Below are 24,616 nucleotides of genomic sequence, written 5' to 3' on the forward strand. Positions count from 1 at the left end.
AATGCCTTGCTCCTGTCTTCCTAAATATTGTCATAGTCAGCATCATTTATTGATTGGTTCCTATTAATTACAGTGATAAATTGAGCATTGATAAGAAAGACATATTCCTTTGTGGACACACTTGGTCCCTACAGCTTTGCCGGGTCCCACTGAGGACTGGTTGCTCAGGCTGTGCTGAAACCGGGGCTGGTGAGCCAAGATGAATGAAATGTTGCCCCTACCCTTCAGGACGGTCCGTGGAATCAGGCTTCACAGAAAGGTGGGTTGCTGGTCTACCACAGACCTGACTGACCCCCAGCAGGGGCTTCTACAAACTCCTTAGGTCATTCTTTCACACCCCATAATTTGTGCCAGTTCTCGGAACTAACCAGCAGTGTTCCGTCATTAGTCGTTTGGATGGGAAGGACGGCTGTGGAGAGTCAAACATTCCGAGTCCACGTGGGCAAGTTAGTGCCATGCTTCTGTGGGTCTGAGCACCAGTTGGAAGAAAATCTGTGCCTGATTCATTAGGTGGTGGAATTTGCTTGGTTTTGAGAAACTAACTTAAGGTACAATTTTATAGTCATAAATTCTCCTCTCTGCCCCTCCATTCTGCCTCATTTTCTCTTTCTCTCCTTCAGCCCTCTATTGAAAAAAAAAATAAAGATAGCACATTTTGCTTATAGATTGATGTAAAAAAGTTAAATAATAAAAATTCTTTTTACATTAAAAAATAATTCTTTAAAAAAATTTTTAAAAATTCTTTTAAACATAAAAAGAATTTTTTATTAACTCTGGAAGAAAATGCCTTATTACTTATTCAGTACTAGTGAATCTTAATCCATTTCATCCATAAAATCTGATTGAAATATTTCTTTAAAACTTTTCCTGCTTCTTTTTTAGCTTAGAGGCAAACTTTCTCAGGGCTTTGCTGGGTTTACTGTTGAAAGTTTTCTTAGCTTCTGTCACTAGAGATTTCAACTAAGAAAGGAATTCCTTTCATTGCTTTTTTACATCCAGATTTCTCCTTGTCAGCGGCATCTCATCTTGTTCTTCTCTCTAAGGTGCGGGGAGAGGAAGGGAGAGAGAGGGCAGAGAAGGAAGGAGAAGGAAGGGGAGGAGGAGGGGGAGAGAGAGAAGTTGATTGATTCTCAGGGCTACGTATATACACCCTGGGAATTTAGGTGTTCTCTCATTAGAAGGTAATTTTAAACTTAACTTTCTTTTTAATAATAAAAAGTGCTCTTTGACAGCAGATAATATAAATATAAATAATATTCACACTTTTAAAAATTTTTTAAATTAATTTTATTTAGTTATTTTTCAAGTACAGTTTTTTTTGTCTATTTCTCCCATCCCAGCCTCCCCCGCCCCTTGCTCCCCACCTCCCTCCCATTTCCACCCCCCTTAGTTCTCCTCCCTGTGTCCTTCCTATTTGTTCCTCCCAATCCCCCCCCCTTTTTCCCCTTAAATTCCCTTCCTTCTCCCCTCTGGTCACTGTACCCCTTGTTCTCTATTTCAGTGTCTTTGGTTTTTTTATTTCTGCTTGCTTGTTTGTTTTGTTGTTTAGCTTCCTGTTAAAGGTGAGATCATATGGTATTTGTCTTTCAGCACCTGGCCTATTTCACTCAGCATAATGCTTTCCAGTTCCATCCATGTTGTTGCAAAAGGTAGTAGCTCCTTCTTTCTATCTGCAGCATAGAAATCCATTGTGTATATGTACCACAATTTTTTGATCCATTCATTTACTGATGGGCAACGAATGGGTCAAGATGAAAGTAGGGAAGAAATCAAAATGTTTCTATTCACACTTTTTTGAAAGAAGAACACATTCATGGGCTGTCTGGTTATTTGCTTTTTTATTTACTGTATCGCTGACATTCTTTTGCCCTAATAAATACGAACGTGGATATTCTCCCCCACGGCTGCACAGTGTTTCACCGAGTCAACACGTGGCATTTCGTCAGCATGCTCTTGGTGGACAGTAGGGTCCTTCCTTTCTTTTACCTCTTTAGACAGAATTTCAAATGTTATAACTTCATCTTTGTATCTTTTCTGATGATGTACTGAGGTTAAATCCCCAAATGTGGAATTTGCTAAATCAAAAGGTTTACATATTTTAATGGCAATTTATCCAGTTGGTCTTAACTGTCTTCCCATTTTTACTGATGATGACCAGTTTATCTCTGAAATCGCACACTGTTCCCCTTCCATCAGCTGTAGGCTAGGTGCCGTCAACCAGAATCAACGGGAAATTCACATGCACCTCCTAGCAGCTTCCTTCACAACCTGACGCTCTCAGGGAACTCCTCAAGAACAGTGGTCGTGAACAGTCTCCAGCAGGAGGACAGTTCAAGTCTCTGTAAATAGATGTTTAAAATGATTTCATCACCACAGGGCATTTAGACATCAGAGTAATGGTAATTGCGATGGGTTGTTTAGCATTGCATTTTGCACAGCAGCACCACTGCAAAATGGTGAGAGGGGTGGGGTGTGGACCAGTGGCTGCTGCTCTCGTGGTCCCTGCCTGCTGGTCAAGCTCCAGTGGCATTTCTCCCACTTAATGTTCTGCGAAGAACAGCCGTGTTCCCGAAGACTCCACCTCTTCCTCTTAGACTCTTCCGCTTCCCCACTTTTGTATCCTGAAGGTAGGTGCTGAAGTTCCATTTATCAGAGTCTTTTTATGAGGCCAGATTTCTCTCATGAGAACAGGGCAAAGAAATTTTGAGAATGTACCAGTGTTTCGTAAACCTGCCAAGGAGGCTTTAGGGACGATCATTGGATTTTGAGACAAAATAATGGTGGTTGTCATTGTTTTTCACAATGATTTTGGGTATAAAACCCAGAGCAGCAAGTAACTGGACCAAAGTAGGGCATGTGAGCATGAGGAAATTGTCGATTTGGGTGAAGAATATAACTAATTAGGATTGCGTTTCAGAAAGACTCCCTTGCTTTCTCCTCTTTAATGCTGTCTCTGACATTTGGATTTTGAATGCCATGATATTTTTGGCACTCACCTGCATCCTTAACAAGCAGTGTTCTTCTGGATGTCCTGTTTAATGCTGAAATCCTTAGTTTGACCTACAAAAGTTATATTTGCTTGGTAGACAAATGGAAAATGTCCTTAAATAAATACACTTGACAAATGCTGTTTGGCTGCATCACTAATAACAGATGACAACCTCTGGAATGCTACCATGTTAAAAAAAACCAGCAAGTTCTCCATCATCTGTTCATCTCTCCACATTCCTGTTTATCATTCATAAATGTTTGTTGATTAATGACTGTGTGTAGGACACTGTGTTCAGTGTGAGGGACACAGAGAAATTAAAAGTCCCAAGACCTGGCTTTCAGAGATTTTCACCTTCAGGCAGACAGGACATACTCAGTATACAACCTAGATAAATCTGGCTGTTCCTGACTCAGTCGGGACTTGTTCATGAAGTCACATTCAAATAAACACAGTCTAGTGGCCAAGAAGTGGATTAAGACACTTGAAATCTTTATTTATCTTTTTGAGGGAACACGAATAGGAGTGGGAAAAATGCATTCTTATTGTGCAGCAAAAATCTTACCCATCTTATCTCCTCCTCACTACTCTCCTAATAGTCTCCATGTGTTTGGCACTTGCTTCATGAAATTCTGTCTTCCTCTCTCCTCCAAATCTCCGTCCAACACCCATCCTTTGAGGTGTTTCCTTCCTTCTCTGCTTGCTCTTTTCAGCTCTTTAACTGGTAGGTCAGCATAGCCCCTCCCCCCCTCACTGTTTGCCTTTCCTTTTTCTCTCTGGCTTGTCCATTACCAAGGTTCTCCACTACAAAGAACTTGCCTGGGAAGCAGCCCATGGAGCAAGAGTCTCTCCCCTTAGAAGCTGAAGGAAGAGGAAGATTGTAAACATTCTTATAATAAGTAATTGTTTCTCTTGTTAGACATGATTTGGAGATGATGTTGCATGTGGAGTGGTAAATGAGAAGATAAAGGAGTGTATGTTTAGTATCGAATGAATTATACAGTCCATTTAAGGGCTCCATGAGTTCAGAAGGGAAGAATAATCGCCAAGGGGAACGTGGAGACTTTAGATTTGAGGTGTATCTGGAGCGTGGCCTTGAACTGAAGAGTAGGTATGACGGGGAAAGACATTCAGGGTAAGAGGAGTGGTGTGAACTGTGACGTAGGAGGGAGAATGCGTGTGTTTCCAAACAATAGCTCAACTTGGCTTGGAGCAGTGCGTTTCAAGAAACAAGCCGTGGATAATTAGAGAGAGGAGGGGGTGTGGGGGCTCAACGGGAGGGGGCTGTGTGCCATGTTAAAGGGCTTGTTTTTAGCTAGCAGGCAGCGGTGATCCAAGGTTTGTTTTTTTAAAGGTTTTATTTCTTTATCTTCAGAGGGGAAGGGAAGGAGAGAGGAAAAGAAATATTAATGTATGGTTGCCTCTCAAGCATCCCCTGTTGGGAACTGGCCTGCAACCCAGGCATGTGCCCTGACTGGGAATTGAACTGTGGTTGTTTGGTTCACAGGCCTGGGCTCACTCCACTGAGCTATACCAGCCAGGGTGCAATCCAAGGTTTTAAGCAGGGGAGGAAGTGCAGGGTGCGACAGTGGTTCACAGTATGGTGAAAACTGCAGAGTAGCTTCTGTTGGTAAAAACAAAGGCTTGAAAGAAAGTGGGAGCAGCAACAGGAAGCAGGACCCGGGGACACTCTGAAGGCAGCTTCCAGACAGGATGGTATGTCAGGGAATCGAAGGGCAATAGAAGGCGGAGTCAAAAGTGGCAGATATCAGAGATGCAAGTTGGGAAGCATTGTTTACAGGAATATTCTGAGCTGGACACAGAGGCCCTCTTGGACAAGGCTGGTGGCACTCTGTTCAGATGCGCATGTGCCATTCAGCAAGCGGGCGGAAACGCGGAGCCTCACTGAGGAGGGAGGCCATGGCTGGAAACTGAGATCTGGGGGTCTTCTGTGTGAAGGTTGGAGCTGAAGCTACTGGGGAGAAGGACCGTGTCAGGAGAGAAGAGTGGGTAGAGAAGGGGGTTGGGGGAAATGCCATTGTTGAGCTGTGTTTAGCATCAGCGGGGAGAACATGAGGGGAGAATATGAGCGAGCAGAGAGGCAGTACAGAGGGAGGGAGGAAGGAAGGGGATGTGAGTGGTGGGGAGAGCGAATGAGAGAGGGGAGCTTCAAGGTTTGCTCTCTTAGAGGTAGAGCCATTCTAAGTGGCCATGAGCTTTGAGTATGACCTTCCCATCTCTGATGAGGCAGCTTCCTCCTGCAGTCAGTTGGGCCCCCAGCCTTGGCATCGCCCTTGAACTTGTTTCTTTCACTTCCATGTGCATGTATCAAGAAATCCTTTCGGCTCCAACTTCAGCATGTCCTGGACGTGTGCGCTGCCTTTCCCAGGCCCAGCTGGCCTCTCACCTGCAGGCCGGCCTTCCTGCTTTTACAACCCTGCCTCCCACAGTCGGGCCATGTTCCTGCACCATAGCATGTTCTGCCTCGGCTTGCGACTCTGCAGCATCTCCCATTACCCGCAGAGTGGAAGCCAAGACTAAAAGTCCTACAAGGCCCAACATGTCTGTCCCTTAATTCTTTGACCTTGTCCCCCCCTGCTCTTCCTCTTCCTCCCACCACTTGGACCATTTCTAGAACTCCCCAGGCATTTTCCCCTCTTTGGGCTGCCCCCTCACCTGGTTCACTCCCTTAGCTGCTTTACATATCCTTGCTTACTGCTCACCTTCTCAGTTTGCTCTGTCCTGACCACCCTCTCCTACAACTACAATTGTCCTTTCGCTTGCTGGGGCCCTCGGGCTCCACACTGCCTTTTCTGCTCTCCTTTCCCCCAAAGAACTTAACACTTTCTGACAGAGAATGTAATTTGTGTATCTTTAAACAGACTCTCCTGCTGGCATGCAAGCACAGTGAAGACGGGAAACTATGTCCTGCTACATCAGAAGCAGTTAGTGCCGTGGCTGGGTTGTAGTAGGCACACAGAGTACATTTATTGAATTTATTCACCCAGTTAATATTGAACTACTGGTAAGTAATTGGAGGGAGACTATTTTGTAAGTGTAGAAACCCGACTTGAACTTGCTGATGCAAAACAAGCAAAAAAAAAATACCACCAGCAAGCAAATGCGGTAGGTGTGTCTCAAGTGACTAAAGTCCAGGTACGGACTTTAGAAAATTTCATCAGCCAGATCTCCTGCGAAGAAAATTATAGCCCTGAAGCGTTTGGGTTTTGCTCCTTTTCAATCTTGTGCATCTGATCTTATTTCATAGAATGCATTGTTGAGGTACGTAGTTGCATGTGCCTACCTGCATCCATCCATCATACATACACACACGATTGCACATGCACACACATGGAAGTATGTGCATACATAGATTTGCACAAACGAAGGTGTGCAGACATGTCTGCAGACACATATGGTTTAAAGGGCTTGGCAGGTGTGTAACCATAAAGGGTGCAGCTTGGAGCCTGTGAGAAGGAGCATGATGAGGAGCAGAGATACACAAGATGAGGCAATTCGTTTGGAAAGAAACAATGTTTAGGGTTGGAAATAATGATAGTATTTATGTGGAGGGTCTAGCATGTAGCCAACACTCATGCATACAAAACAATCAACAGATTCACGAATTAGTTTCGTATTCATGTGGCAGTTGTATGCTAAGAAGCATTTTCTGTAAAATATTAAAGTGTGATTGGCTTCTTCCAGAAGAAGGCCTGATTCCAGAGCTTGCATTTCACAGGGGGGAGCCAGGCCCTTCTGTGTGGGGGCCTGCAGCCCTTTACCAAGGCAGCTGCTTGCAATGAGCACCAGAAATGGAAGCTAGAACGACCCAGAGTTACATGAAATGGCTGATCATTTTTTCTTTGTTTTGGATGTGGACAAGGGTTTGTTTAGTTTTGCTTTCTTGTTGGACCTCTGCCTTACTCACTGTGATTCCTGTAAGATTTTTCTGTAGTGAAGGCAGTCTGTTTAAACAACATCGGCTTGGGATTTTGGACCATAAAGGTTGTAGGTTGTGAGGGAGTCCAGTGGGATTTTGAATTTGCTACATTGACTAGTACAGAAAGACCCAATTATCAGATAGCGGTCCCAGGACTGAGGCATAAATAACATCTGTTCTGGCCAGATAAAGAAGTCCTTTCAGCCCACTGAGCTGACGGTCACAGTGAATGAAAGAATTTAATTTCGGGAGAGGACTGATTGGGAACGGGATGATCTGTAATTTGATCTTTTCTGATAAGCTGCGCCCCGCCCCCTGCCCCCCCAGCAGGACTGGTGGTATTGGTTGTGGTCTGGAGGAGGGCGTGGTTTATAATGAAGCTTGCCGCCTAAATCGGTTTGGATCTCTGTGTTGGGTGCAGCTCCCGGCTGAGGTTGAAGCCACTTTGCTCTGTGCTCAGAGCTGTTTCCATTACTGTGTCCACCGAGTCTGCTGGCTAGAGCAGAAGGTCAGGGGAGTTTGTCCTTGTTACCACCAGCTCCCTTTTCTGGGCGCCCTGTTTCTCTTCGTGACCTTCTCCCTCCTGTTTCCTCGTATTTGCTGGCACCACACACTGGTCCATTGTTTTCTGTCTCAAAAATATTTATTGAGCACCTACTGTGAGCCAGGCATCTGCTCGGTGCTGCTGATAGACCAATGAACAAAACAAAACAATATCTTTGCCCTTGTGAATCTTATATTTTAGTTGGGTGACAAGTAATAAGTAATTCAAAAATAATGAGAGAAGTACAACTGTGGTAAGCACTTTGGGCTACAGTGTAGTTGGTAATAAAAATCTGGCATAACCTTGGGGCAGTAGAGATCACTACCTTGAGGGAAAGATGATCAGGCTGAGATATCAGCTAGGCAGTGGGGGAACCCATACAGACATGAGGCTGGAACTGCACGTGCAAAGGCCTTGCAGCTGGATGAAGTGCATGATGTCATAACATTAGGAAAACTGCAACAGGGCCATGAGCTGGAGCTTAGAAAGCAAGGGCGAGAGAGACAGAGATGTGGTGGAGGAATAGGTGGACTGCAGAGGCCTCATTAAGGTCCTAGCGGTACTGCGGGGCCCTGGAAGGAAAGGAGCTGATGACCACATTACATTCCTCCTGTGAAGTCCCCTCCCAAAATGCCCCCTACCGCATTTTAATCTTTATGGCCACTTCTCTGCCTGGCTGTCAGGCATCTGGGGGCACTGGTGGACCCACCAGTGTCTTTGGTCACACCCCCAGAGATTCAGATTCACTGGGTCAGGGTAGAGCCTAAATAACGGTTTATGAAATGAACTCTGTAGGCAGTTCTGTCTCACTGCCAACTCTAGGCATTTGTGAGCCAAATAAGTGAGGGGCTCTGTGGTGGGGGCTTTTCTGAAGCCTCCGAAAGTGGAGCAGGTAGGTAAGGCTGCCCCTGAGCACCTTGAGGACTGAAGCTGAGGATGTGACTGCTCGCGTGAGGTTGCTCCGGTAACATGAGCTAGAAATAGCCCGACCAGTCAGATGGGATCTCGGTCAGCCTGTCCATGCCTCCCAATCTTTCTCTCTCAAGTCCTGGTACCACCGGGGCTTTATGGTTGTGATGGGCTGGCGCTAATTTTAGTGCAGTAAATACCTGCTCTGAAAAGAAAAGGTGTTATGCATAGTTGAAGAGGCACATGCATCTCAAATTAGAAATCTCACCAAACACTTGTAAATTCAGGTATCTTCTTTCATGTAACCTTGAAGTTACCAGACAGTCTTGTTGGTGGCCACTTAAATCTGAGATTTTGAATAAAAGCAGAGCAAAGAGCTGTTACAGAGCAAAGGCAATCAAAAGAGCGCGCTCATAATGCTCGCAATAGCCAGGAAGGTAAATGTGTTAATCAACAGCTTTTCAGGTGAGCTCCTCTTGAAGGCTCAATGCTCCAACCCCCTAACATTTACACGATCGTTCACCCGCAGCCCAGTAAACTGTGTGTTAATAATCTCCCATTACCCTCACATCGACACAGGGAAGTGACGAGTTATTTTGGCATTCATAGTGATGTCATTCATCAGGACGCATTCACTGGGTATTAATAACTGTGGAGGTGGGCAGCTGTATGCAAGTCCTACAGGAGTTCTGCAACCGATTGACTAGTATTTGATGAGTTGAAACGATACTAATGAAAGATTAAGTGATACAATTCCAACTAATTATGAAAAGGTGGTCAAATAGACATTGAAAAAAGGTTAAATAAATGAAGAGTTTCCATTGCATATTCTGTGTGAGGTAACAGAATTTCAAAGGAAAGTGCAAATTAATTTTCACATTCTGTACCAATGGGAACTAGCATCCAAAAATGTGTCCAGTTAGGATGCGGTTTTCATATGCAATGAGGAAGGTTTTTGTGTGTATGTGTTTTTGTCTAAATAGAGATTACTTAATGTCAGAAATAGGCATGTAAAGAGATTGGACAGGACTACCTGTAAATTTTATTTCAAAAAAGAATTTTATAATTTGAATATTTTTATACCACTATGCCCATTATATTGACTAGTGTCTCATGTATTAATTGCTGGTTGTATACTTAAAAATTATCCTTTGATTGTATGCATTGTAGCCATACCTTATTTATTCACACACATATGTATTTTATAACTTTAAGTAAAGTCTAGAGCCTTGCTTTTTAAAGTAGAACCTAGGTATGGGTTATTAAAATGGCAAATAATGAAAGTTATGTTATTATGAATGTGTGGTGTAATTTTATATGGACATTATATTACAATTCTAGCAATAATTTTTAAAAGTAGCAATAATTTAAAAATATCCCATGTCAGCCCTGGCTGGTGTAGCTCAGTGGATTGAGCACGGGCCTGTGAAGCAAAGGGTTGCTGGTTTGATTCCCAGTCAGGGCACATGCCTGGGTTGCAGGCCAGACCTCCAGTAGGGGACACATGAGAGGCAACCACACATTGATATTTCTCTCTCACTCTTTTTCCTTCCCTTCCCTTCTCTCTAAAAATTAATAAATAAAGTATAAAAAATTGTTAAAAAAACACCCCATGTCAGAAGTTTGACATGAGAGGGGATGCATTAGGGGACTCTCCAAATGACCACCCTGCTTGCATCCAGCACTGGGAGACATCCATCCCCACAGCCTTTTTTCAGACCTACAAGACTAAGATCCAGTGATGTCCCACTTTAAACCGGTGTTGGCTTTTTTGTATTGCTGTTATGTTAGTGATGATTGTGCTGGTGGTGGTGATCAGGACGATGTTGGTGGCAGTGGTGGTGATAATGGTGACAGGGGGTGATGATATGAGTTATGATACTGATGATGGTGGTGATAATGGTAGTGATGATGGTGCAGATGATGATGGGAGTGATAATAGGAGTGATAATGAAGTAATAATGATACTGATGTTGATGATAAAAGTGATAATGATAGTGGGGCTGCTGCTGCTGGTCTTGACCATGGTGATGGTGGTGATGGGAGTGATGATGGTGATGATGAAGGTGAAGATGGTGGTGTGGTGGTGCTGATCATGGTGATGGTGATGATGGGAGTGATGATGGTGATGATGATGGTAGTAGGGATGGTGATGGGAGTGAAGATGGTGGTGGTATTGATCATGATGGTGATGATGATGGTAGTGGTGATGGTGCAGATGATGATGGCAGTGATAATAGGAGTGATGATGAAGTAATAATGATACTGATGTTGATGATGAAAGTGATGATGATAGTGGGGCTGCTGCTGCTGGTCTTGACCATGGTGGTGGTGGTGATGGGAGTTATGATGGTGATGATGATGGTAGTGGTGATGGTGGTGAGAGTGAAGATGGTGGTGGTGTTGATCATGATGGTGATGATGATGGTAGTGGTGATGGTGGTGGGAGTGAAGATGGTGGTGGTGTTGATCATGATGATGGTGATGATGGTGATGATGATGGTAGTGGTGATGGTGGTGGGAGTGAAGATGGTGGTGGTGTTGATCACGATGATGGTGATGATGGGGGTGATGATGGTGATGATGATGGCAATAGAGATGGTGATGGGAGTGGTGGTGGTGTTGATCATGGTGATGGTGAGAATGGTTGCTTTTAAAGGAATGTCTGTGTCCCCCCCAAATTTATATGTTGAAATTGTAACCCCCAAGGTAATAGCATTTAGAGGTGGAGCCTTTGGTAGCTTATTGGATTAGAGTAGATCACGAGGGGGGAAGGTCCATCATGGAATTTGGGTCCTTACAAGGAGATGAAGGGAGCAGAGCTTTGTCTCCTCCTTGTGAGGGTACAGTCCAAGGAGCAGCTGTCTGTAAACCAGGGAGAGGGTCCTCACCAGGAACCTGACCCTGCTGGCATTGTGCTCTCAGACATGCAGCTTCCAGAGCTGTAAGAAGTAAATATTTGTCATTTAAGCCATCCAGCATATGGTCTTCTGTTACAGCAGCCTGGACAGACTGGGACATGGTGGTGATAGAGGTGGCAGGGATGAAGATGGTGGTGATGATTCACTGAGTCCTCACTAATATGCTTCACTGTGTTAATACTTTGCCCATGTTAAGACCTTTAACCATAGTAAGCACCATGGGAAATAGGTAGTGTTATTACCTCTATTTCAGAGAGAAGGGATCCAAGAGTTTAAGTGTGTAAATAACTCTCCCAGAGTCACAGAGCTGGTGAGAACTCAGACTATCTGGTGGTAGAGCCTGGAACAATCTCCCATTACCCTCATGGCAGCACATGGCCGATTACTCATTCTGACAGTCACTGTAAAGCCACTAATCAGGAGACATTCATCTGAAATTAATAAGTTGATATTGTGCACAATTACCTACTTCTATAATTCAAAACACAGCCTCTACACAGAATACATAAAACATTAAATCAAATTATAGCATATACCATTAATGTGTATATTTACTATGTCCCTATATAATGAAAGGAATGACAGTAGATATTCGATATTTCTCCTGAGCCGGTGCTGCGTTCTCCCCTACTCCTCCACTGTCTGATGTAAGGTGAGCCCCTCTGATGGCCGGCCATGCTTTGTGAAGGCCAAGGAAGCGGAAGGGGAGGGGAAGTGACGGAGTTAGTATTTTAACTAACAATAACAGTTGGTAACAATAAGGAGTAGCTAAATGGTGAATCCTTCAGAGTCGAGCGGCAGAGGGGTGGGAGGCGGCCCAGGAGAAGGAGTTGTGTGTGATCGATCTTTCGCAGGCCTGTGTTGGTCAGGGCACAGTCCCAGCTGCCGTCACAGAGATGCCTCAAGCACAGTGGTGTAGTCTGGTTCCAAGGTAATTTCCATCTCAGGTTACCGTCTGGAGGGAGCTTCCCGGGAAGCCAGAGGGCGGCTCCACATCCTGCACACACAGGTCCCCTCTTCCGATTCAAGCGGGCTGGCTCAGCCGTCACCGTCATGTGGTGGGCCAGCCAGAGGGAGGGCCAAAGCGCTCAGGGCCAGTTGTCTTTTTTTTTTTTTTTTTTTAAATTTTATTTATTTATTTTTAGAGAGAGGGGAAGGGAAGGAGAGGGAGAGAAACATCAATGTGCGGTTGCCTCCCATGCGCCCCCTACTGGGGGGCCTGACCCAGGCATGTGCTTGGACTGGGAATTGAACCCGTGACCCCTTGGTTCGCAGGCCGGTGCTCGATCCACTGAGCCACACCAGCCAGTCTTCTTAAATGTACAGAGTGCCACACAGCCCCTGAGGAGAGGCGTGCTCTTTAGCTGGTGGCCCAGTTCCCAGAAAAACTTTCAATTCTATTATTAAAGGAATGTAGGAAGAATAGACAGTAACTTAGGATGACTAATCTGGTCTAATAATAATGGAGCAAGGAGTGTGGTAGGGTGGACACCTTGAAAAAAAAAACAAACGAAAATATTAGTTTCATGTGTATAGACTCGTGACTAGACAACCATACACTTCACAAAGTGTTCCTTCTGGTATTTCCACCTGGCGCCATAGTTATTACACTCTTACTGACTATATTCCCTAATACAAAATAATATTGAACATAAAGTATAATTGAAAAATAAAATTAAAACAATAAAATAAAAATCAGACAAAAGTGCTGCACTCTGGGCTGCTACCCTTTTGCTGTGGGAATAGATAGTTCTTTTGGAAATGTGTAGAATGTCAGCCTACAAACTCTCAATCTAAACTTTCTGGTTCATTTTCGAAACCTCTGTTTTGATTCTGAATTTGCAATTTTCTCTGTGAAGCAAATAGACAGAGGATGCTGCCGAGATGCCCGAGGTGAGAAGTGGTTTTTAAGGGCTGCCGTATCTGACAGCAAGATTTGTTGAGAAAAATCAACCGATATTCAGGTCATAGCAAGGAGATTGTATTTCTTCTATAATATCTCACTTCTATCTTTACGATTCCTTTTTCTTCAGAAAAAATAATACTACAATTGACCCTTGAACAATGCAAAGGTTAGGGGGTACCGACTGCTCACGCAGTTGAAAATGTGTATAACTTTTGACTCCCCCAAAGCTTCAGTTGTCCCTCAGTATCCACAAGGGGTTAGTTCCCGGAACCCCCTGCACACCAACATCGGCAGATGCTCAAGTCCCTTGTATAAAATGGCGTAGAACAATGCATACAGTTGGCCCTTCAAATCCAGAGATTCCCATCTGTGGATGTGAAACCCAGGGATACAGTGGGTGGGTGGGCTCTCCATTTATTGAAAAAAAAAATCCACAATTAAGTGGATCCATGTAGTTCAAATCCATGCTGTCCAAGGGTCAGGGTACTTAACATGCACCTGGCAATGATAATGGTGTCTGGACTTTGCTGTTTGTGCCGAGTCTTTTAATTCAGAAAGCACTTTTGGCCACACTTTACTCCAAAACCCCAAGGAAATGAGATATTCTGTATGGGTAAATTTTCCAATTTACTGCCTTACACATCAATACTACGAAATTCAGCTTTTATGTGGGACTTCAAAGAAAAGATTTGTTTTGAAGAGGTACAAAGACCTTGAAAGCAGTCCTGGGGTGGTTGGTGTGGCCAGAGAGGGCCCGCAGTGAATGGGGCGTCATTGTGTTAGTACTCGGTGCGGTGACAGTTTTTTTCAGTGTTCATTCATTCAGTTTTTCTCCTTACTTCCTGGTCTGCCAGCATTCTGCGCACGGGCAATGTAGGGGTGCTGTGTTTTTTACAAAGTGGGGGTGCTTTGGTGAGTCTTACTGTGTGTGTATCACGCTACCCTGGCCTTGGTCCAGATTCAGGCTGGCTCCCTGCATCAAGCTTTTTTTTTGCCTCTGGCTTGACCATGTCAAAAGATGATTTAGTTCTCAGGTTTTGCTTCCCAAACCTCAAGTACTGAGTCACAAATCCACAGGGGTCTGATTGGCTTACTAAGCTCTGCCCTGGCCTCCATCCCACCTTCCAAGGAGTCCTCGCAGGAACACCATGTCACCCCTACGTCCATGGAACAAGATGTGGGTGCTTTCCCAGTGCCCGCGTTCATGTAAAACCACCACACCTCCAGCTAGAGCGGTAATCTGTGAAATTTCAAACCTTTCATGCCTATCTCGAGCCAGCCATGGACAGACTGTGTTCGTGCCAAATGACTCGCCAGCCTTAATGGGAAAACTCGGCAGTCTGCTTCCAGCACCTACTGCTCAAGTATTTACAGCCAGAATTTTTATTTTGCACGTATGCTTTCCCTTTAACAGGAAAGAAATGCTCTTTAGCCAAACCACTGAAGTGAGAAAATGCAGATCTCATTTGCTATTAATCCCAATGAGGTAGTAATGACAAAGCCCATTTAAGGCTCTTTAGTGTTAATATTAAAGAAGACAAGTGGTAGAATCAACAGTTAATGGCCTGGGGCCAGCCATATCTGCTCCGTTGCTTGACTACACCACTGCATTTCATGACCACCCCTCTCAGGGCCCTCAGCTTCTCATTGGCCCCAAGGGAGGGGAGTTTGGCCAAGTCACTGTTTTAACAGCACCGTAATGATGGAGGAACATTTTATTGCTGTGTTAATGAGCACAGTGTGGAGTGTGGGCCAGGCAGAGCGTTTGTGTGTGAGTTAGGGGAGCGGGGACCAAGGGGAGAAGGATTGAGAGGAGGGAAACCCCACTTTTATTTGCCATTCTAGCTATTACTTGAGAGTGTTAACAGATCCCCGGATAACCTTTGGAGAAAGTTTGCCTTCATTACAGTTTTAAAACTCATTAGGGAAATCACCCAGTTGTGTAGTCAGCAGGAGGGATCTCTCAGGCCCCATCTTCCCTCCCCCTGCCCTCCCCCCACCCTTCCCCTTCTCTTCCCTTCCTTCTGCATTCTGAGTTGAACTGTTGAAAAGAGTCTTTGAGACTTTTTTCTGTGCCTGATCCTCAGTCTCCCACTTGTAGTTCTTTATGTTCTTCACGTTGCAGATATCTTTATCTTTCTTTATCCCACTATGGAAAAATCATATAGGCATTTCTGTTTTAGTTATTTTTTCTAGTATGATTCTCTTATAGTCTGATAACTATGCAATATTGGGCTTATATTGGCCTGTAAAGTTTGTTTCTGGACCCTGTTCTTTCTCTCTCTCTCTCTTTTCTCACCCTAAGTTCACTCTCCTGTTCCCATTGATTCAATGCCTCCATATTAAATGAGGCCCAAATTTAAATCTTCAGCCCTGATGTTTATAACTACCCACGTCCTATGTCTGGCCACCAGCTTGCTGCTCCATGTCAGGTGGGGTCTCCTCAGTGACTCACATTTAATATGTTCACAGTGGAAATCTTGGTCCACATGCCGGCCACCACCACCACCCACAAAGCTGCCGGCACTACCTGTGTCTGATCTCTTTCTCTCCTGCCCCACATCCGATCTATACAAAAGCCTTCTTGGTCTTTCCTCTAAAACGGGATCTTTAAAAAAAGCATAATCATGTGTTATTCCTGTTTAAAACTCTCCCCTGGATTTCCGCTGTACTTGGCATGAAACTAAGGTTCATGAGACCCCCTGTGATCAGGTCCCCTCCTGCCTCTCTATGCTAATCCAGGTGCTGGTTCTTGACACACTAACCTCATCCATCTGACACACTGACCTGCTGATTTGTCTAACAAACTGACCTTCTTATCCATCTGACGCACTGACCTCCTCAGCTCTTTCCTTGGCACTTTCTCAGTCTCCAGGGTTCAACCTAAAGGCTGCCTCCTACTTGGAGGTCAATAAACACCTGCTCTATGTTGAATGAATGAGCCCAGTGTGCCCTCCACCCCTATTCTGTTCCCCATCTCAGCCCACTGCCACTGTACCAGTTTACTCAGGGAATACATGGTCTGTCCACTTAGGGTTACTTGGTATGTCAACCTCATAATCAGAATCATAGACTTGGACTGTACACAATTATGATTTAAACAAATGCTTATTCATGACAATTTTCAAAGAACTCTAAGTTTGCATTTGTTATTGTTGCAACGAGGAATATAAGGCCCAGAAAATGAGACGATAAAATGTCCTTTTGCAATAAAGGGTACAAGACCCCCTGAAATGTTTGGTGGAAAGTCTTTATTATCTCATCTTCATTTCTGTTGTACTTGTTTTTCTGTGTTAGTGTTTCCTTCCATCTCCTGCAGTGTCTAGCCTATGATTTGGTTTTCTTTTTCCTTTTCTCTGCCTAGTCTTCTTCCCTCCCTCTTTCTCCTGCCTTGTTTCTCTTTCCTTCTATAAATGTTTTCTATTGCTTTTGATTTAAATCGGGTTTTAGTTGGCATCTTCGCAACCTTCTGTGTGGCGTCAGTTCTTTGGTTTTTGAAAAGATCGTAGAAAATGCAGGTGTTGACAAAACATCAATGTCTAAATGTCTAAAACATCTCTAGACAGAACCAGAGTGTCATCTTCAGTTCTGCTTTGCTAGATTTTGTCTCCAGGTCAGTTGGCCTATGGATCTTAGAATTCTGAATACAAGGGGAAGCTTTTCCATCCAGTTGTGGGTCAGGAATTATATTGTATATATTGATATCATGCCATTAAGGAAAAGAAAAATAATGACCACTTGCTCTGCATTTCTTCTAAGTGTGTTAAGATAGTCCATTGGTTTGAGAATTGGGTCAAAAAATCACACTGGCCTTTCAACAACTCTCAAACGACCACTTAACAAGCTCCAAAAGGACTTCTCTTTTAGAAGATGGATTCTGTTTTGTTTCAGGTCCTTCCTGCTGTCCCTTTGTGAGGGACACAGTTTCTGATCTTGGCATGTGGGATTTCCTGAGGGCTCCTTGGCTCTCCCCCAGCTGCAGGGGGGTGGAAGTTAAATTGGACTGTATTACTTCTCATTATGAGGAACTCCAAGCATTTTCCCTTAGATATGGTCAAAGAGAGGTGCAAACAACTTAGAGACATTACACTCTGACCCAGGAGGAGCCACCAGGCTCCGTTCTCATCGTGTACACAGTACATTGTCAAAAATAACGTGCTTATCCTGTTGATTCGCTTTGAGAGATTAGGTGACATAATTAGGAATTATGTAGGAATGTGACACACTGTTGGAAAGACTGATTTGTTTAATCATTTACTAAGGGATTTCAGGGCCAATATACTCACAGTCTTATTAAGCAAATAAATCTAATATAAAAACCTTTATTAGAGTTGTGTCTAAGAACTTTTGAGACCTGTGATAAGGAAGAAATGTAACTACTGTCTAAATAATCATGGAGTTGCCAGAATTTTAAAAAATAGATGCATAAAATGTGCTTTCCAAGGCTCCCCTAATTACATGTCTCTAATTCAAGGTGATTATTACCTTAATAATAATTGACTTATATGGCTTAGATTAGTATTTCTGCCAGACCAGTGGTTCTTAATTGGAAGCAGGGGTCAAAATTGTGTAGGGAGTCTTTTTTAAAAACCTACCCATCAGGGGCCCATCCCAGACTATTGATACTCAATCATTTGTATTGGAACCTGGAAACATTTACTTGGAAAAAGTGCCCACAAAATTATGAAGCTTCTGGTTTCAAAACAATCTAAGGACTGCTAATGACTCGTAACTGAAAGTCGGCATGGCAGACACCAAGGATGATGCATCTTTGCAGTCCTAGTATCTAATATGGTTCCTGGTTTATAGCTGTGAGCTTAGCAAATGGTCATTGAGGAAATGGAAGCAAATTTTTTAGAAAATTATACTATATATATTTTTTACCTGCTCATCCATTTGAATTTCTACCAGTGAAGTCCATTTAAGAGCTGAACAGAATTTTAAAAATAACCTTTGAGGAAGGTCTCTTCTATAGAAGTACAAAGCTTTATGTGGTCTAAATGTTCAGTAAGTAGACAGGTGATACAGGTTTTAATAATAATGTGAAAGTAGAGAACATAGCACACATGCAAAAAACACTTATAATTACTGATATGTAATTTACTTCTATTATTTCATGAGAAAAACATTTTTCAAATAAAAACTGTGGTTGCATCCCATCATTGTACCAGGGTTGATTTTGCCTATCAAGGTTAATCACCAAGTGATAAGCAATTATTTCTTTAGTAAACTGGAATTTATGCACTCAGATAATTACTGTCCTTCCATGTTGGATGACAAGACCTTCTGGAAACTCCTCTTTGGAAATTGTCTTTGCTGCTTGCCACCTCTCTAAGACTCACCCCTTGCCATGAAGGAAGCTTCAGTAAAGGTGGCATGACAAGAAACCGTCCAAGACATAAACTAATTAGGGACCTGTGCATGATCGTATATGAGGTCTGTCCAGAAAGTATTCAGTCGTGTAATATGAAAAATAGAGACATTTATTGAAGAACATACAAGATACAAGAAACATTGTACACAGGACAATGATGCCTCAGTCCCCTTCAAAGTACCACCTTGAGACCTCACACAGTTCTTCCAATTGCCATCAGCTGCCCTGTTGTATTTCCCTGAATCTTATTGATGGTCTGAAATTTCTTCCCTTTCAAAGGTGTGATTTTAGTTTTGGGAAAAGCCAGAAGTTGCAGAGCACCAAATCTGGGGTGTAGGGGGTTTGAGTCAATGGGGTGATTTGATGTTTCACTAAAAAACTCTGCACAAGATATGATGCATGAGCACTGCCAATCACCAGTTGCCCATAGCTGCAGCCTTATGAATCATCCAAATAGTTTTTGCAGAGGAATTTTGAAGGTTAATGCAAAATTCGATGCAGATTTGTTGCTCTACTCAGTCATTTTGAATGCAAAGGCCACACAGTACACATGCTCACTCCATGGTGTCTACCACACCCCTGACTAGTACAGTGAAGTCATCATTGTTTACACATGTGCATTCCAGTCCACTCTCCTTGGATGTGAGGTTACATCAATCTCGTGCAAACCATTCTTGTTATATTAACAATGACTGGACTTTTTCCTTTATATGTGCAAGCTCAGATGGATTGGGTGAGCTCAGAGGAGCTGGAATATTAAGGAAAAGCACACAATTAAAGTGGATCTGAGCTAGGAGATGGAAGAAAGCAGAGTTTCCCAGACAAAGGGGCATCATGGAAACATTCGTAGACTTGGGGTGAGCAGGACGTATGGAGGCGGTTGGAAGGAGGTGTGTGGTGTCCATACAGCGTGGGGCCCTGGTGGAGGAAGTGGAGAGCTCTGCAGAGGAGGTGCTTTCACCTAAACCATTCTATTCCTCCTATTCCTTCTGTCCTAAAGCCAGTGTACTGTGAAGTTTTCAACAGGAAACCTTCAGAAGAAAGCAGCTAGTCTCTGTGGATGCACAATGCCATTCTGAGTCAGCCCTGCAGTGCCTGTCTTTATGGAGACACTAACAGGCACTAGTCTCCTCATTCTGAACTGGAAGCTGAGGTGTCTTCACTCCACTCTGACTTGCATGAATTTCCAGTCATAACCTTGATGCTTGTGAGCAGAAGTAACTCTTTTGCTCTGTTTTGAACGTATGTTCTGCCTGTGAAAAGGACCTCTTGCATTCATGTAAGACTTGGCACTTTGCAGATTCCTGGTCTCTGATGTCCTTCAGGGCATGAGCAGTTGGTGACGATGTTGTCTCATTGCCTGAGACAGTCTCACTGCATGCCCTTATAATCATAAAAGGCACCTTGTTCTGATCTGAAAAGAGTCACCGTTTTGAGAGTGAATTCTTTGGTCACCCTAATTTGGGGCTATTATCCTCACTTAAGATAAGACATGGGAACACTGGAGCTCAGAGAGGTGTGGCTGTCTAGAATCCTTCCACTACCTTGCCTTGAGTGTTTTTTATGGAAGCACAGGAGTTCACTCCCGGATGTTGGAGGTGTTCATGATAACTTGTTTATTTTGAAATTAAAAATTATATATAATTAAATAATCTTATTAGAAAAAGAGACACTCTCAGTGAAATAATGATATCATTGATACAGAGTACTTACAGTATTTATATCTTTATTCCATTGGAGGCTATATTTATTTTGTATTTATTATTACTTACTGTCTATAAATAGCCACACTAGACAGAGATCATTGAATGATAAATACGACACATTGATGGTACTGCAATCAAATTCAACTATGGTTGGTCCTGTAATATAGTATGGTTAAAACCATGTAACTTTAGTTGATGTTGTGTAGCCAGATTGGTGATCAAGGAAGATACTCAGTGATAAGCCCAGTGTAAAATACGGACCCATGCTGCACGCCCCCTGTGAAGGTACCAAGCACTGCTTGAGCAGGCTGGCATGGGGGTTGGCCTTAGGGGATACTTAGTGCTGTGACTACCCCAAGGAGCCAGCAGGAAGAAGAGTTGGGAGATGCAGGTAGTTGGGTTCCTGGGAGAAGTTGGGTTTAAATCAGAGAAGCTGAACTCCAACATGTTAGAGCAGGGATGGACTCTAGGGCCAAAGGGGCGCCCAGACGACAAGGGCAAGAACAGCGCAAAGGGATGGAAGGTGATCAATGAACCGATGATCGCTCCTTTTTGTTGACCTTGGGTGTTCCTCACGGTGCCTGGGAAGGGTGGCCTGCCTGGAAGGTCTGCCGTTGGAATGAAGCCTTGTCCTTTTCCCTAACCCAGTGCATATCGTTTTGCTTGCCAGACTTGAATGCTGCCTCAGTTAAATGGGTAGTCTTGTGAAAAGAATGTTGGTAAAACCTCACATTCACTCTTGTCCCATTTCCTTTCAGGTTTTGTGAATGATTCTGTTACTAAATCCATCGTGGCTTTGCGCTTGACTCTGGTGGTAAAGACCAGCACCTGTGTCCCAGGGGAGAGCCGTGCAGATGGCTTGGAATGTTCCGGAAAAGGAAAATGTACCACGAAGCCATCAGAGGTAAGGGGGAACTGGGTAGCTTTACAAATATATGTATATATTTATATAACTGTATTAAAAAGTCTCCCTCCAACATTTTGGATTTCAATTGTATATTAGAGTGCAGAATACGGATATGTAAATTTCCACGTGGTTTTTAAAGTCATTATACTAAGTTTGTGCAGTGCTAGCCCTTCTTGCTTTGGTATGAAGTAGAGATTTTGTGAGAAGTCATCATCATATCTGGTAGCAGCATGAAGAGAAATGGGAGGAAAAGTAGGCAAAGAGTCATTTACTTCCCAGTTTTACATAATTCCTTCCTTAGACTTTTCATTTCCCTTGTGCTAACAACAGTAACAGAGGTAAAAATAAGTTCCCATCGGTAGATGAGTGGATAAAAAAGCTGTGGTACATTTTTATGCAATGGAATACTACTCGGCCATAAAAAAGAAGAAAACCATACCTTCTGTGATAGCATGGATGGACCAGGAAATTATACTAAGTGAAATAAGCCAGTCAGAGAAAGACAAGTACCATATGATCTCACTTATATGTGGATTCTAGTCAACAAAATAATTTAACAAACAAAATAGAAACAAAAAAGACTGACAGCTGTTGGAAGGAGGGTGTTGGGGGCTGGCTAAAAAAAGGTGAAGGATTAAATAAACTATGTATATGACACATAGATGCAGACAACAGTATGGTGATAGGCAGAAGGAACGGGGAATCGGGGGAGGTGGACGTGGGCAAAGGGAGGATGGATGGGGATGGAGACTTGACTTTGGGTGGTGGGTGCACAATGCAGCGTGCAGACGATGTTTTGTTGAGCTGTACACTTGAAACCTGTATGGTTTTGTACACTTGAAAACTGTATGGGGTGACCGATGTCACCCCAATGAATCCAATAAAATATAAAAAAAATAAGAGAAGGGGTGGAGAAGAGGCAGGGATGAGAAGGTTGACGTTATTTTTGACCTTTGTGGACCAGTGTCATCAACACTGTGGAAGACCTGAGTCTCGTTCCTCATTTTCTTTAGTAGCTCAGCTCCCAGGGCCAGGGGCCAGGAGCCAGGGGCCAGGAGCCAGGGGCAGGGTCCGAGGACAGTTCCTCCTCCTTATTTTCTGTTAGTGACAGGCCCAGGAGTCAGGCGAGCACGGGACTGCAGCAGCCACTGAGGACAATTGCCATCTGTCTAGGGCTCCCTTAAGTCACGGCACATGGACCCCAGGCTCCACCAGAGCGTGCCAGGAGAGGGAGACTCTACACCCTACGAGGGGCTTGTCCACCAGGACACATCCACTCCTTCTACCACTTGCCGTTTCTGTGTGTGGCATCCTGGCCTCCATTTCCCTCCCCCCGGTTCTACACGTATTTCCATCAGAATTCATCTTAAGTGAAAGACGTTTTCATGGTAGAAAAAGAGTGTGATTTGTTTCAGACCACTTTAAGGGTAGCACTTTGGTGACCACGCCTTGTGGCAATGTCAGCACCTTCAGTAATAGTGGCGTGAACTTGGACACATGGAAGGAAAGGAGTAATTGGCAAAAGGCATTGTTCATGTCATCTTGGAAAACCCATGATTTTGATATATTTTAGGTCTAATATTCCAGTGGCTTAAATGTACCATTTTTTCTGTAAAATATCCCCTGTTGGGGGCAGAATGTTGTCAGAACTCAAGACAGCCGAGGGAATAATAATTTCTCCTAAATCTTAGAAAAGGAACTCAAACATAAGCCAAAGCCAAAGACGAAATTCCCAGGGGAGGGGAGGGTGCCTGGCGAAAAGCCGGGAGGTGAAGCCCGAGGCTTCCCTCACTCAGTCCAGCCTGCCTGCGGGTCTGTCTCCCTCTGTCTCAGCCAACTTGGACTCAATGTGTCTCTCTTTCTTGAACGGAAGCTTCATTTATCAACTTATTTTATGGGGGAAAAGGAAGGGCTCTAGTGTTTTTCTGGGGCAGTCTAGGCTAGGGTACGAACCCTCAAGAAAAGATGAGGAAATGGTAGAAGAGTGTTGGACCTTCCCAGTGAGGCTGCAAAGAGGAGACACCTGGGTCCTCCCCAAATTCACTCTTACTCTTCCCACTGTACGGTTCTGGGCCTGCTTAGCCCTCAAAACAATCACATCGGCAAAGGAGAAGTGTCTTCAGCAGGGACCAAGGGGCTGTTCTCAGAAGTTTGGGCTGACAAAGGGGTTAAGATTCCTTATGAGCCTTCTCTTATAATGGATGAGACTTCTGGGGAAACCTTTTGTCCATTGTCACCACGTCATCTTGAACACCTCGTTGCCAGCATGAAGCTGGCACACAAGGCTCATCTGCATGAATGCTCTAGGTAAGAGGCCCTGCCTGCTGGTTTAGAACTGACTCATGGCAAAAACAGAGTGAGTGGTTAGCACCTGGCAGGTCACTTGGAAAACCTTGCCAAACTGCTTTGTGCTCCACGAAAAAATGACTCAACAGCATTCGTGAGGAATCCATGCTAATTTTAACAGATCATTGCAAAGAAAACACGTCTTCATTATGGGTACCAGCTTCTTGGAAAAGCCCTTCATGCCTCGGCTGAGATGACACCTGCTTCTTCCACCACCACCACCACCACCAGCTTCTAGAGTGTAGAGCCTCTGTTGTTGTTCGTTTGGTCAAAGCCCGCATGGACCCTCAGGGAATTTAAAGAAATTGTGGCCAGACCTCTTATCCGAGTCACTTTAATTACCCCTGGTGACTGTAAGCAAATGATTAGCTTGAAATGACAGTGTCCATGCATAGACTCACTACTGTGTTATCTTGGAGAGAAATGTCTGGAAGCCATTTCTACAGTTCACAGAAAGGTGGTGGGAGTTAAACCACCATTGGCAGGAGTGGGGACAGGAAGGAGGTTCATCTTTTTTGTGTCTACTTGAGTTCCCGTGGCTTCTTGTGATTGTTGTTACGATTTAGGAGTCATTTGCTGACAAGACAGTTACCATCACATGTGTTTCTTTTTACTCTTTCCTAAAATTAGAACTTATATGCTCTAACCTGTCACTCAGTGTAAGAATCCACTCCATAGTACGAAACAGAAAGAACTATATAGTGGTTTAATTTTTATTGTTTCTAATCATTTTTATAACTTTTTGTTAGATTGTCCATCCAAACAAAAGCAATTCTATTATTACCACACTGCTCTCATTTGGTAATGGGACTCATTTCTTTTCTGTCAACTACACTTTGGCTAGAGGATACTTGACAGTTCTGAGTTGATGGGTGGTTTGTCATAAAGCTTCAGCTTGCTGTTCTTAGATATCTCACTATCCTGGGAAGGTGTTTTCAAATGTTTTCTATAGCTCTGTAAGGAGCTCTATTTTTGAAAACCGCTTTTGTTATAAGGGATGCCTCTGAAGTTTTCTCTTCCTTCTAAAAAAATGGGACTCTTGGCCACTACTTCTCTTTGGACATCGGTCACCCA

General features: G+C 43.7%; 1 protein-coding gene across 1 annotated transcript in view; it reads left to right on the forward strand.

Moving 5' to 3' along the window:
• DNER (delta/notch like EGF repeat containing) overlaps positions 1-24,616 on the forward strand; it is a 254,654-nt gene that overhangs the window by 110,093 nt on the left and 119,945 nt on the right. Inside the window, exon 5 of the mRNA XM_053656593.1 lies at positions 21,048-21,193. Coding sequence (XP_053512568.1) covers positions 21,048-21,193 — 146 coding nt within the window. The remainder of the gene's footprint in view (positions 1-21,047; positions 21,194-24,616) is intronic.

The sequence above is a fragment of the Artibeus jamaicensis genome, unplaced genomic scaffold (genome assembly GCF_021234435.1).
Source record: "Artibeus jamaicensis isolate MK-2021 breed Jamaican fruit bat unplaced genomic scaffold, CSHL_Jam_final contig_1015, whole genome shotgun sequence".
Classification (NCBI taxonomy): domain Eukaryota; kingdom Metazoa; phylum Chordata; class Mammalia; order Chiroptera; family Phyllostomidae; genus Artibeus; species Artibeus jamaicensis.